The sequence below is a fragment of the Cnephaeus nilssonii genome, assembly GCF_951640355.1.
Source record: "Cnephaeus nilssonii genome assembly, chromosome: 22".
Taxonomy (NCBI): Eukaryota; Metazoa; Chordata; class Mammalia; order Chiroptera; family Vespertilionidae; genus Cnephaeus; species Cnephaeus nilssonii.
This window is the reverse complement of record NC_137093.1, coordinates 3,264,345-3,279,459: the sequence shown is the minus strand read 5'-3', so window position 1 is coordinate 3,279,459 and position 15,115 is coordinate 3,264,345. Positions and strand designations below refer to the sequence as shown.

Here is a 15,115-nt window from a genome sequence, read left to right as displayed (position 1 = left end):
GAACCTTAGGAGCTTTCTGACTGCAGAATCAGAGTCATAAAAGCGATTGTGAGCCCGGTTGGTGTGGCTCAGTAGATTGAGCATTGACCCGTGGACCAAGAGGTCCTGGGTTCGATTCCTGGTCAGGGCACATGCCCATGTTAAGGGTTCAATCCCGTGGGGCATGCAGGAGGCAACTGATCGATGTGTCTCTCTCATCAATGTTCCTCTCTCCCTTCCTCTCTGAAATCATGGTTTTGTTCACCTCTATTGTTGAAAGTATTAAATATATATATATATATATATATATATATATATATATATATTTTAAAGCAATTGCGTCCTAGCCAGTTTGGCTCAGTGGGTAGAGCATTGGCCCTGCCCAGGTTCAAATCAGGTCAAGGGCACGTACCTTGGTTGCAGGCTCCTCCCCGGCAGGGCCCTGGTCAGGGTGCGTGCAGGAGGCAACCAATCGATGTGTTTTTCTCACATCAATGTCTTTGTCTTTCCCTCTCTCTCCCACTCTCCCTGAAATCAATGGAAAAATATCCTCGGGTGAGGATTAAAACAAAAAACGAACGATTGTGAGTACTGTCTCATTTCCAGAAAGTCCCATGAAGTAGCTTATGGCTGTCTGAGAGTTAGGACCTTAAGGTGAGGAAGGTTAGCTGCCCGGGTGCGGCTGAGTGGAGGAATGCCCACTGAGTGCAGCCTGTTAGCCCTCCCCGCAGCCCGCAGTCACCGCTGGGGCAGCTTTCTCCGCATCAGGTCCCTGGAGTGGATCCTAAGCGACAGATGCTTTGCTTTAACGTGGAACAGAAAATGTCGGAGCGTGTGGCACATACACTGTTCCATGAAACGTGATTCAGTTACATACGAGTGTGCTATGTGTGTGCTGGTTCATGGAGAAAAATGGTTTTGTTCACCTCTATTGTTGAAAGTATTACATATGCCCCTTTTCCCCCAGTGACCCCATCTATCCCGCCCCCACTCCCCAAAAAATGTATTTCTCAATGTGAGTCTCTTCAAAAATTTTGAAAGCTCCTACTGTAATATAATTTTTAAAATATTATTGCCCAGCCGGCGTGGCTCAATAATTGAGCATCAACCTATGAACCAGGAGGTCACAGTTCGATTACCGGTCGGGGCACATGCCTGGGTTGCAGGCTCGATCCATCCCTATTGTGGGGCGTGCAGGAGGCATTTGTTCAATGATTCTCTCTCATCATTGATGTTTCTACCTCTCTCCCTTCCTCTCTGAAATCAATAAAAAAATATATTTACAGAAATTACTGATTGATTGCTACAGAAGGAGAGAGAAACATCAACTGGTTCCACTTATTGATACATCAATTGGTTGGCTCTTGTATGTGCCCTGACCAGGGATCGGCCCACAGCATCGTGTACTGCGCTCCCCTGACAGCCTAGAGCAGCTGCAGTGGGGGGGCACCCCCCTCCCGGAGTCCCCGCGCCTTCCCCTCCCCCTTCCCTCCCCCAGGCGCAGTGCCTTTACCTTTCTCTCACCTAAGCTCCACTGGCCCTTCTTTAGCCTCTGTAACATTTCTTGTTTCTTTCAATATGTTTTCATTGATTTTAGAGAGAGAAGAAGGGAGAGAGAAACAGCGATCAGGTTGCCTCCTGTATGCACCCTTGACCGGGACTGAACCTGAAGCCTGGGTGTGTGCCCTGACCGGAAACCCATCCCTCGGCCTTTCAGGGCACCGGGCACCCTCAACCAACTGCACCGCCCCGGCCAGGCCAGTGACTTTCTAAATAAACTTTCTCTTATAAAAATAAATAAGTAAAGCCTGGCTGGCGTGGCTCAGTGGTTGAGTGTTGACCTATGAACCAGGAGGTCACGGTTCAATTCCTGGTCAGGGCACATGCCTGGGTTGTGGGCTTGATCCCCAGTGGAGGGCGTGCAGGAGGAAGCCAATCAATGATTCTCTCTCATCATTGATGTTTCTGTCTCTCTCTCCCGTCCTCTCTGAAGTCAATAAAAATATTTTTAAATTATATTTAAGTAAGTAAGTAAATAAGTAAACAGCTAGAGTCCATACCTACTAAGGCTCTCTGACGTCTAGTAGAGAAACAGCAATCTATCAAGCTATTTCCTGATGTTAGTCCAAATCTTAGAATTAATAAAAAGAGATCTCCCAGACCAAAAAGGGCCACCACCCTCTCACAGCCAAAAAACCTCAAAGCTCCTAGGAATTTCTCACTTACTCTCCATTTAGCATCTCTCCGTTTTTTATAGGAAGCACAGACGGACTTCCTCCTGGGCGAGTCTCGCCCACAAGGTGCACGGACACGAGACAGAAAGAAATAGTGTTAGGTTCCAAGTGACCCGAGCGTCCTTATTCCATCTCCCACCCCAGTCCCCGCGCTCAGTCTGGGAGAGCAACCAACGCTTCTGTGTTTCCTGTGGCTGACGTGTTCATCCTCTCCCCCTTGTCCCACCGGTTTGGCATTTCTATGGCCACTTCTTCCAACTACCCCTCCCCTGGCACACACACACACACACACACACACACACACACAAGAAACGTGTCCGTCCTGCCGAGTGCAAAGGGCGTGGGGCCGGGAATGCCCTGCACACATTTTAATCCAGTGCCCACGGGAGGAGCTGGGGCCTGGCTAGGGCCCTAGGAAACGGCTCGGATGCGGTGCTGGCCACAGCCTCGTGCACCAGCTTGGCTGAGTGAAGGGATAAAAATAGAATAGAAACCTGTCCCTGGCCCCAGCACTTCTCCCGGGCACACCCAGTCTCGCTGGGCAACACAGTCATTAATTAGTGAATCTCGAAGGTCACCCCCGTCCCCCCATCCTGCCCCACTCTCGCAGGATTAAACTCCGGGGACCCAGTTTCAGATTAAGGCGAAGGCACTCTACAAATATTTATTAAACAAAGGAATGGCCTTTAATCGAAGCCATTTATTGGAGAGACTCACTTCCTGAGTCTCCTGAATCTTGTCTTTAACTTTTCACCCTATCCTGCACCTTTTTTTCCTTCTTGAATGTCAGGAGTTAATATTTGTGACGCATTTAGGACAGTGCCTAGCACCAAGTGACTATCACACCCATGTTGGTTGGACAAGAGCCCTGACTGAGCGTATTGCATTGTGTTGATAGATGGCTGTTTCTACGTCTAATTCACATTCCTAAACCCAGAACCAAGCACTGTGCCTGGCCCGGAATGTCACTGGGCGAAGGAACAAGCCCTTTCAGATTTCATCCTGTGAATCGGTGGGATAAGAATTATTATACTGCCCTGGCCGGTTTGCTCAGTGGGTAGAGCATCAGCCTGTGGACTTAACCCTACCAGACCGCTGTACTGATTTTTCGGTAATTTCCGAATCTGCCGCTTTAAGGGTCCCAGGTTCGATTCTGGTCAAGGGCACATGCCCAGGTTGTGGGCTCAAACCCCACCCAGTAAGGGGTGTGCAGGCGGCAGCTAATCAATGATTCTCTCTCCTCGTTGATGTTTCTATCTCTCTCACCCCCCCCCCTTCCTCTCTGAAATCAATAAATATATATAAGAATTATTACACTACTAATTTTCTTATAACATATGAGCAGAGCCGGCTTTAATTCCCTCCAAAAAGAAAAGACTGTAATCTAACCCTTTTAGGCTTTAAAAGGCGGAAGCCCTTGCCCCAAATAGACTTCAGAGACAGGATCTGAACCCAAGGTTCCTACAGCTAACTGCCCTCCTTTCCCCGCCCTCCCCCATAACCGGCAGCGTCCATGGAAAAGAATGCGGACGTTGGAGGCAGGTCTGCCTGGGAGCCACACTGGACCCTGGACTGAAACTGTACACTCAGTACGCCCCCAGCATCCCGGCAGGAGGCCGCGCAGGAGGAGCTCCCTGGGTGCGCTGGGGAGCCCTGCCGGGAATTCTCAGGCTGGGGTGGGGGAGAGACGCTCTGGAAATCCGAGAGGAGGGGACTTAGGTCTCTGGAAGGCTGCTCCCTGCCCCCACCCCTCCTCCCTTGTCTTCCCTCCCTCCCCATGTGGTTTCAAGTTTCTACCAGGCCCAGGCTCTGGGCGGAGAGCAGGGGAAGTGGTTGTCCTTGGAGGTAAGGCTGGAAGTGGGAAGAGGCTGGGCTTGAATGTTAAACTAAGATCCGAGACGACAGTCCTTTATTTGGCTCTGAGGTTGGTGGTATGTCTCTCTGAGTTCTGTCCACGTAAGAACGTCCAAACCTGCAGAGAATTTTAATAAAAATTTCTTTGAACCCGGCCAGTGTGGCTTAGTGGTTGAGCATCAACCCATGAACCAAGAGGTTGCTGATTCTCAGTCAGAGCCCACAGAAACAACGGACAGGGCTTACTTCAGGCAAAGATAAACTTTACTACAAAGTTCTCTGTGGGCTCCATCCCCGGTGCGGGGCGCGCAGGAGGCAGCGGATCAATCATGTTTCTCTCTCGTTGGTGTTTCTATCTCTCCCTCTCCCTTCCTCTCTCTCTGAAAATCAAAAAAGGATAAAAAAAATTTTATTTGACTCCAAAAAAGGATACATCTGGAACAAGATCTCAACAGACTGAGATAAAGGCTTCAGAGAATAACAGTTTGGGGGTTTTGTATTTGAAATTAAAGGGGGGCGTGGCGCCCTCCCTGTCGCTGTCCCCTCCTCCTCCCCCAGGCCCGTTTCTTTACCTTCACCTTCTTTCTCCAAAGTTTCAAGGGCCCTTCTTTAGCCTCCGTCACTTGCTGCCTGAGCCCATTTCTTCTACCTCTGTGACTTTCTAGATAAACGTTCTCTTATAGAAAAAGAAAAGAAGGAAGATTCCGGAAGGTGGGAGAGCGCAAGGCGGGATCAGATGACAGGACAGTTCCGATCACTGCTCTCCAGAGGGTGGTTTTGCTTATTTCAAAGGTGTGTTAACCTAGATGCACAGAAGCAGGACAGGCCTTGCTTACGGCCAAGTAACCTTTTACTACAAGTTCTGTGCCTGGGCCGTGACTACTGCCAGGACCTGCCCGGCTAGGAACTTACCGTCAGCTCACCCTGCGGGGTCACTTCCCAGTCCCTTTCCCGCCCACAGATCGCGCCTGTCTAGCTCTCCTGGGTTTGGATGCCCTCACTTTCCCCTCTTCTTGGCCTCTATTTCACGCCCTCCGCTATTTTACCAGGTCTCCTGGCTTTACACGCTACCCACACGCTTGCTCCCAAATGCATATTTCCAGCGCAGATCTCACCCCTGAACATCGGATATATCCGTTTGGGTATCGAACCAATATCTCAAATGTAGTAAGTCCAAAATTAAACGCTCCCCGCCCCACCCTACGCACTTTGCCCCCAAACCTGCTCTGCCCAGTTTCCCCTCTTTGTTGATGGCAATTCCCTCCTTTCTGGTTCATGCCAAAAGTCTGGGAGTAGTCCTTGACTCCCCTCTTTTTCTCAAACCACAATATACATTTAATGGTCAGTTACACAGCCGGTGTGGCTCAGTGGATAGAGCATCGGCCTGCGGACTGAAAGGTCCCAGGTTGGATTCTGGTCAAGGGCACATGCCTGGGGGTGCAGGAGGCAGCCAATCAATGATTCTCTCTCATCATTGAGGTTTCTTTTCCCGTCCTCTCCGAAATCAATAAAAAATAGATTTTAAATTAATAAATAGTCAGTTACCCTGCCAGTGGGGCTCAGTGGTTGAGCATCGACCTATGAACCAGGAGGTCACAGTTTGATTCCAGATCAGGGCACATGCCCAGTATGGGGTGTGCAGGAGGCAGCTGAACAATGATTCTCTCTCATCAATGATGTTCATCTCTCGCTCCCTCTCCCTTCCTCTCTGAAATCAATAAAATATACGAAGTGAGGTGGTTAGTCTATGGCAAAGTCCATTTGGTTTATCTTCAAAACACATTCAGAACCTGACCCTTCCCACCGCCCTGCTGCCGTCCTGCAGGCCTGCCGCTCTTGCCTGAACCTGGTTTTCCTGTTTCAACTCTTGGCCTCCTGTAGCCATTCTCAAAACATAAACCATATCACGATATTCTTCTGCTCAGAATCCCTATAACGGCCGCCCACTCCCCTTACAGTAAAAGCTTCATCTTTGTAGTGGACCGGGAGGCCCTACGCGGCCTGGCCCCCCTGCCGGGCCTCGCCTCCCACCCTCCCGGCTCACTCCAGCACCTGGCCTCTGCTGCTCCTCAGACACGACGGCCCCTTCCAGCCAGGGCCTTTGTGCGGCTCTCTCTCCCCAGGCAGCTCGGGGCCAGTTCTGCCTCTCCGTCACGTGTTTGCTCTGATGTCACCCTCGGGGAGGTCTGCCTTCACCGCCTTACTTAAGTTGCAGTCTCCCCCTGGCCCACAGTCCCTCTCCTGCTCTGTTGTGTATGTCTGATTCCTGTCACTCAATGTCCCAGCCTCACCGCTGGGTGACAACTCTTCCCTCTAGGCGCTCTGCCTCAATCCTCACCTGAGGACATTTTTCCATTGTTTTTTTTTTTTTTTTTTTTTTGGAAAGAGGGGAAGGCCCTAACCGGTTTGGCTCAGTAGATAGAGCGTCAGCCTGCAGACTGAAAGGTCCCAAGTTCGATTCCGGTCAAGGGCATGTACCTTGGTTGCGGGCACATCCCCAGTAGGAGGTGTGCAGGAGGCAGCTGATCGATGTTTCTCTCTCATCGATGTTTCTAACTCTCTATCCCTCTCCCTTCCTCTCTGTAAAAAATCAATAAAATATATATTTTTTTAAGAAAAGAAAGAAAGAGGGGAAGGGAAGGTGAGAGACAGAGAGGGAAACAGCAATTTGAAAGAGATACGTCATATGAAAGATGATGCATCGATTGGTTGCCTCCGGCACATGCCCCAACCAGGGTCGGGGATCGAACCTACAACCTAGGTACATGCCCTTGACTGGAATCAAACCCGGGACCCTTCAGTCCATGGGCTGCGCTCTATCCACTGAGCCACACCTGCTGGTGCCGGCTCTCTCATCTCCTGTGTCCTCATGTCACCAATCTGCTGAGAAGTGTCTTTGAAGCGTTGACTTGAGCCTTTGGGAGTTGCTGAGAACTCTGTCCCAGAGAAGACACCTCCCTCCTCCATTTCCCTCCCCCTCATCCCAGTCAGAAGGAACCCCTCCCCCCAGGCCTCTGCCCAGCGCTCTCCAGGTACTATAATGTGACTCAGTGAGTTGAGCAGGAAAATCAAAGGCTAAGGGAGGAGGCAGGGGGAAAGGGGCAGGGAGCAGCCTTCAGGAGACCTAATTCCCCTCCTTATCAATAGAGGATCGCCCCACTACCCCAGCCTGAAACGTGCCCCTGCTCCCCACATACACCACAGAGCTGCCTCCTGAACGTTATCTTCACGTTTAGAGTCACAGAAATGGAGAGGGTGTACTTTCCCTTGATGTCATGTGTCCTATCCACAGGGAAGATAGTTGCTCGTGTTCATAGAGATGCAAATGAATTTTGTCCAAAGAATAGAAATCCCTTTTAGTCCAATTTCCATTTGAACCTGTTGTAACATCTCTCTAGTTCCACCATTAAGGAGTTAAATAAAATATTAGATACATTTTTATTTTTTATGTCGAGATTTAACCTTTTAAAAATTTTTATTGATTTTTAGAGAGAGAGAAAGATCCATTTGTTGTTCCACTTGTTTATGCATTCATTGGTTGATCTTGTGTGTGCCCTGACCAGGGACAGAACCCGCAACCTTGGCGTGTTGGGACAACACTCTAACCAACTGAGCTACCTGGCCAGGCTGTGATTTTACGTTAAAAAAAAAAATGTTCTTTAAAACTGTAGGGGAGGAAAATAAACAACCTTTTCCCCTCAAGCTTCCCAGGTCCTTAGGTTGGGCACTGTCAACTGAATGAACAAAACAGAGGCGTGCTAAGAACATTAGAGGGGTAGTCCATGGTGTTTGAATACTGACGGATTAATGTTGGTAGAGGTTGTTATTCAAAGGAAAACAAAACAAAACAAAAGAAGCTAGGAAGGTTTTCAACTTGAGAACACAGGACCTGCTGCAGGTATGAGGGGCATGCAGGAGAATTGGTTTAAATGTACTGAATATGAGGGGCCTCCAAGAAGTCACGTGGAGCCAGGGGTGTGGCTCAGTGGTTGAACATTGACCCATGAACTAGGAGGTCATGGTTCCATTCCAGGTCAGGGCACATGCCCGGGTTGCAGGCTGAATCCCCAGTAGGTGGCAACCGATTGATGATTCTCTGTCATTGATGTTTCTATTTCTCCCTCTCCCTTCCTCTCTGAAATCAATAAAAAACTTTTTAAAATATGTTTTATTGATTTTTTACAGAGAGGAAGGGAGAGGGATAGAGAGTTAGAAACATCGATCAGCTGCCTCCTGCACACCCCCTACTGGGGATGTGCCCGCAACCAAGGTACATGCCCTTGACTGGAATCGAACCTGGGACCTCTCAGTCCACAGGCCAACGCTCTATTCACTGAGCCAAACCGGTTAGGGCTCAATAAAAATTTTAAAAAACTGTCTAAAAAGTGAATTCTTCATATAGAAAGATGGAGGAAAGGGAGTTTCTAAGTGGAAAAATGCAATGGGCAAGGGCATGTGACTACAAAGAAAGCACAACTCATTTTAAAAAGGGAAATGTAATCTGATTGCACGCGGATGTGAGGCAACTGAATAGGAGCGAGATTGGGAAGGTAGAGCAGAGGTCATTTGGAGGTCGCTGGTCATCATTCAGAGGTGTGGGAGCCATACAAGGTTTCTGAGCTGGAAAAGAGCGAATGTGAGTTTTGCATTAATATTAGCTTGGCATTAACTTACATTATTCTGTGGGTAGATTGCAGAGGACAGAAATATACAGTAGCCAGGCAGCTGGAAATATGAAACAGGAGCTCAAAAGCATGTTGGGCATGGAGATAAGGATAGTGTTAGGCCTGATGAAATGATTGAGCGGATACCCCCTCCCCTGGGAACTGACCTTTAGTCCACTTCACAACCCACATTCCCTTTCGCTTAGACCACATCCCACTTGCTAAGACCATTATCCTTCCCCTGGGACCTCCTAGGGTCCGGCCCAGAGGATCTCCGCCCAGAAGAAGCCGCCTCCAGTCCTTTAAAACCTCTGGCTCCCAGTCCTAGGGGCCGGAGCCATTTTGGGGCTCAGCCCACCTGGGTTCCCAGATGACCTAATAAGTTTATAACTCTTTACCCCTTTTGGCCTTGAGTGTTCCTCCTTCGGTGACCCTAACAGATATGAGATGTATCCCAACAGTGGTGTTGGTTGCAATGAGGGGCTAAATTATATTATACTGGAAGTGTTTCAGTATATGGCCATTACACTGTTTACTTTTTTTTTAGGATATTTTTCCATTGATTTCCTCTTACTTGCCTCTCCCTTTTTTTTCTTCACAAAGACTGGGTCCTCAGGGTAGGAACTGCGTCTTATTCCTGCTTGTTTTCCCCCCTCGGCTGTGCGCTCAATAAATATTAGCCGGAGAAACAGAATGTGCAGAAGAAGGAGCCCTTTCCAGAGGCCTGAAGGGCAAACTACAGGAGACTGAGGAGCTTCACAGGGAGAGAGAATTGATGTCATTGTTGGACGGCCTCAGATCTTCTGAAAGCCAAGTGCTGAGTTGCAGAGCATCACGTGATGGAGGCTGGGGTCAGGGCTTAAGTGGAAGTGAAACCATTTCAACAGCTGCAGCCACTCGCACAAGCCAACCAACCAGAGAGGCGGCCCCGCCCCACCCGTGACCGCGAGGGGGCGCCGCGGGGTCTGCGCTCGGCAGCCCCTCCCCAGCCCGCGGCCCCCCAGCCGCCCCGCGCCGGAGGAAGTGCGGAGCCCGGGGAGCCTCCCCGCCCCGCCCCGCCCCGCTCCCCAAGGCCGCCCGGGGCCGCTCGCGTTCCCGGCCAGTGTGTGCGAGTCCCCGGATCCACCCGGCCTCCGACACACGTCACCCGGGACCGGCCCGGGGAGCCCCAGGGAGCAGCCCGCGGCCACCCCCAAAGCCAATGCCCGGCCTTCCCCAGGGCCGCCCCAGCCCCCCGACCCCGGACACGGGCTCCTGTGAGCCCTCCCCCCCCGCCCCCCGCCCCCCCCTGCACCGGGCAGCCCGCAGGGCGGAAGCTGTGGCTCTTTCACTGGATTCCCAGCAGCAAACCCCCGGCGGAAGCTGAGAAAGACCGCACGGCTGCCCGACCCCCGCAGCCGCGTGCGGCGCCCCGAGGGAGAATGAGACCAGCCGCTGGGAAAGGGGGAGAAGGGGGAGGGGAGGGGAGGGGAGGGGAGGGGAGGGGAGGGGGGAGAAGGGGGAGGGGGAGGAGGGGGAGGGGGGAGGGGAGGGGAGAGGAAACCAAATGCCCCGTCTGCGGCCAGAAAGGTGCCCGCAGACCCCTTCCCCGCGGGCCCCCCGCCCCCCCGTGTCCGGACCCCCCGCCCGCCCTGCCGCCCGCCCTGCCCCTGTCACAGCCTCACAGACCCGCCGCCTTTTCCGGGACGCGCTCCCCGACACCATGTCAAGTCGGTCGTTTCTTTCCCTGTGTTTGCACTTCTCCCGTCCGTGCTGCTCGCTCAGAAGGTTCTCGAAGGCAGGAAGCGGGTTTGCTCTCTGAACAGCCTCTTCCCGGCCGATGGGAGGCGCTCGCCCCGGGAGTGCTGTCCGCTGACCCGGGTCCGAGAGGGGTGCGGGCCGGGAGGGAGCCCGGTGGAGGGTCCGCTCGTGCAGGAGGACCCCGGGCGCCAAAGGCGGTGAGGAGCGGGTGACGATTCCTAAAAATGAAGATTAGTTTTTGCTTTGGGGAATCTGAACGTCGGTGTCCCACCTGGGAAAACAGACCGGTGACTGTCAGGGGGAAAGGACCCCTTCTCCGCCCAGTTCACTAATCCCACGGAAAAGACAAGGACGGCCCAACAAGAAGCCGCAGAATCAGGTCCGGATTTTTAGATTTTTACTGAACCCACAGAGGTGACTGGTCAATGAGGTCACACAGGTTCAAGGATGCCATTGCACGGTGCCTCCTCCATACACTGTTTTGTGTGTTCACCACCCAGTCTGCTCCATCACCACTGTTACTCCCTGGTTTTGGGGTCAGAACAGCCCACGTTCAATACAGACCTGAATTTTAGCCATTAACTTCTACCCCTTACCTCTCTAACCTCTTCAACTGGACTCCCAACTTTTGTAAGAACAAAACGAATTGATTTTTTTGTGGTTGTTTTGCTTTTTCTTCTTCGTTTCCAAGCTTTCTGAAAGAGCGGTTCATGAGTAGTGAAACGCATACATACGGAAAAGGAGGGGGAGAGGTAACTGTGGAACACCAGAACCATGAGCAAATGGCTTTATTTATTTACTTTTGTTTGTTAATCTTCACCTGAGGATATTTTTTCCTTTTTTTTTTTAGAGAAAGTAGAACAGGGGAGGGAGGCAGAGAGAAACATCGATGTGAGAGAGACACAGGGAGATGTGAGAGACACGTTGATTGGTTGCCTCCCCTCCGTGCCCTGACCAGGGCCAGGGATGGAACCTGCGACAAAGGTAGTGTCCTTGATCAGAACCGAACCCACGACCCTTCAGTCCGAAGGCTGACACTCTAACCCAGGGGTCCTCAAACTTTTTAAACAGGGGGCCAGTTCACCGTCCCTCAGACCGTTGGAGGGCCGGACTATAGTTTAAAAAAAACAACAACTATGAACAAATTCCTATGCACACTGCACATATCTTATTTTGAAGTAAAAAAACAAAACGGCAAAAACACCCGGCGGGCCGGATAAATGTCCTCGGCGGGCCGGACCGAGGGCCGTAGTTTGAGGATGCCTGCTCTAACCACTGAGTAAACCAGCCCGGCTAGATAGCTTTATTTTTATTTATTTATTTATGGATGTTAAATTTTTAAGTATTAAAGTAAAATGCAAAAAAAAAAAATAATAAAGTGAAATGCAGTCCTGTAAAGTGATAAAGTTGCATTTAACAGAAGTTCATTTTTCACTCTGTATTAGTTTACTAGGGCTTCCATTATAAAGTACCACACACTGTACAGATGGCTTTAGATAGATGTGTTCAAATCAGGCTCTGCTACCTGTCTGTGAAATGGGGACAATGGTCACTTGGAAAAAATGGGCGAGAAATAAACTAGATGTAGCCCAGGGGGTGGCTCAGGGGTTGTGTCCACCTATGAACCAGGAAGTGAAGGTTCGACTCCCGGTCCGGCACAGGCCTGGGTTGCGGGCTCAATCCCCAGTGTGGGGCGTGCAGGAGGCAGCTGATCAATGATTCTCTCTCATCATGGATGGTTCTTTTTTTTTAAAAATGTATTTTATTGATTTTTTACAGAGAGGAAGGGAGAGAGATAGAGAGTTAGAAACATCAATGAGAGAGAATCATCGATCAGCTGCCTCCTGCACACCCCCTACTGGGGATGTGCCCGCAACCAAGGTACATGCCCTTGACCGGAATCGAACCTGGGACCTTTCAGTCCGCAGGCCGACGCTCTATCCACTGAGCCAAACCGGTTAGGGCTCATCATTGATGTTTCTATCTCTCTCTCCCTCTCCCTTCCTTTCTGAAACCAATTAAAGTATGTTTTTAAACTAGATGTAAAGGCGCCTAGCACAAGGGGGTAGTGTACTTTGAGTAAAGGGTGTGCAAGTCCTGGCCAGGTAGCTCAGTTGGTTAGAGAGCATCGTCCCGAGATGTCAAGGTTGTGGGTTGGATCCCCTGTCAGGGCTCATACAAGAATCAACCACTGAATGCATGACTGGAACAACAAATCGATGTTTCTCTCTCTCAAAATACATAAATAAAAAAAAATTTTAAATATATGTTTTTTAAAAAAGGAGGAAAGTTCCCTTTAAAAGTGGGGGCGATGCCCTGGCCAGTGTGACTAAGTTGTTGGAGCATCAGCGCATGCACTAAAGGGTCCCAGATTTGTTTCCCGGACAAGGGCATGTACCTGCGTTGCAGGCTCGCTCCCCATCACGGGTCAGATGTTTCTCTCTCTACACCACCACCCCCTTCCGCTCTCTGAAAAGGAATGGGAAAAATATCCTCAGGTGAGGATTAACAACAACAGAAAAAGGGGGGTATGCACCCAGGTTTGGGGTTCCATCCGTCGGGGGGTGTGCAGGAAGCCGGTGATTGATGTTTCTCTCTCAGGTGGATGTTTCTCTCTCCCTTCCTCTCTCTAAAATCAATCAATAACCTGGCCAGTATGGCTCAGTGGTTGAGCATTGACCCATGAACCAAGAGGTCACCAGTTCAATTCCCCCATCAGGGCACATGCCTCGGTTGTAGGCTCAATCCCCAGTGGGGGAGGAGTATAGGAGGCAGCCGGCCAATGATGTTTCTCTTCACCTATGTTTCTATCTATCCCTCTCCCTTCCTCTCTAACAATCAATAAAAATATACTTTTAAAAAATAAATAAAATCAATCAATAAATAAAAGGGGGTCTGCAAAAAGTTAAAAAGGGGGAAAGGAAGTCTTTTTCCCCTTCCTTATCCCCTATTGTTGCAATTCTCCTCAGGGTCGATTCTAATGCCATTATGTGTACTCACTGTGCGTTGCCTCCTTTCCTTGATGAGGCTGTAATGATGTAACTCAAACTTAAAATTCCTTCCCTATAAAATGGAGTGGTTCTCAGCATTTAGTCGTTACTACTTTATAATTAAGATGCTACACAAATATGAGGTGTTCTTTTTCTTAAAAGGCAAAGCAAGGCCCAGACAAACGCTGTATTTTCTTTAGAACAGAGGTCTCTCGGATCCTTAGGATCAGCCCCAGGCTTGACTACGTTGTTCCGTTGGGAGTGTTCCCATCCTCATCTTGCCATCAGCAGGGAGGAAGGCGGAGCCCCCTGCCTGACACGCCTTGGTCTGTCCCACAGGTGATCACTTACTCCGGCCATCATGTCTACGATAACTTGACTGAGGAACAGAAGGGCCGAGTGGCCTTTGCGTCCAATTTCCTGGCAGGAGATGCTTCCCTGCTGATCGAGTCTCTGAAGCCCCGAGATGAGGGCCTGTACACGTGCAAGGTGAAGAATTCGGGGCACTACGCGTGGAGCCACGTCGTCTTAAAAGTCCTAGGTAAGGCAGAGTGCCATGTAAATGCCTACCTGTTACTAATGAAGTCTGGGCAAGGACAGCCAAAGGCATCCTTGTACAAAGCGTCTTGTTCCGCGCTCTTTTTAGATCGAATTTATCGGGGTGACATTGGTAAATAAAACTATGTGGGTTCAGGTGCACAGTCCTATAATACATTAGCTGCATACTGTGTTGTGTGTTCACCAGCTGAGATGTTCAGTACTTTGGAGTATACATTCCGATGTCACCCACTCCAGTTCCCTGAGAAGAAGTATGTTCTGTATTTTAACTACAATGAAAGAAGAAAAAATAATCACAATTTCCTATGGTAGCCCTTTAAAAAAATTAAATATTCTCTAATATTTGAATGATATCCTTATATTTAACTTAAATCTCTCAGATGATTTAAATCCATTTGTGTGTTTTTTTAACAGCAGAAGCTACTAAGTACTACTTAATATCTTCCAAATTAATGAACTCCTATCCTTCTCAGTATTAGTAAAACCATACTCAGCTTTCCTAAAATTTCCAGTTAAATGTGTTTCTTGACGTGGTTTTTGAGGCCGCCTCTGAAAATTCCACCACTGGCAGCAGCTGGAGTGGGTGTGAGTGTACGGGGGCAGAGCAGAGTATTTCTGGAGGTGATGTAACACCTGGCTAGGAAGCTAGGTAACGGCTCTTGAATCCCACTCCCAAGTGAACCATAGGATGGCTGGAGAACGCTCCACAGGACCTAGTTCTTCCTGCACCTGCTGTTCGGGGATCTGTGAATCAGCACTTTGTCTCTCTCTCTTGCCAGTGAGGCCATCGAAGCCCAAGTGTGAGCTGGAGGGGGAGCCGGTGGAGGGCAGTGACCTGGCTTTGCAGTGCGAGTCGTCCTCGGGCACGGAGCCCCTCGTGTACCACTGGCAGCGCATCCGGGAGAAGGAGGGGGAGGAGGAGCGCCTGCCTCCCAAATCCAGGATCGGTAAGTCACCTTCCTCCCAGGCACCGAGACAACAGGACAGAACTGTCCAGGAACTCTAAATTGGACAGCAATCACCGTGTGACCTCAAATACACTGCTGCATCTCTTTGAACTTCCATTTTCATCCATAGACTGGGACTGTCTTTTCTG

The 15,115-nt window shown here is 50.0% G+C and overlaps 1 protein-coding gene across 1 annotated transcript in view; it reads left to right on the top strand.

The window, feature by feature from the left end:
• Nucleotides 1–15,115, top strand: part of CLMP (CXADR like cell adhesion molecule) — a 100,825-nt gene that overhangs the window by 79,200 nt on the left and 6,510 nt on the right. The window contains exons 3-4 of the mRNA XM_079762812.1: nt 13,801–14,002; nt 14,799–14,966. Coding sequence (XP_079618938.1) covers nt 13,801–14,002; nt 14,799–14,966 — 370 coding nt within the window. The remainder of the gene's footprint in view (nt 1–13,800; nt 14,003–14,798; nt 14,967–15,115) is intronic.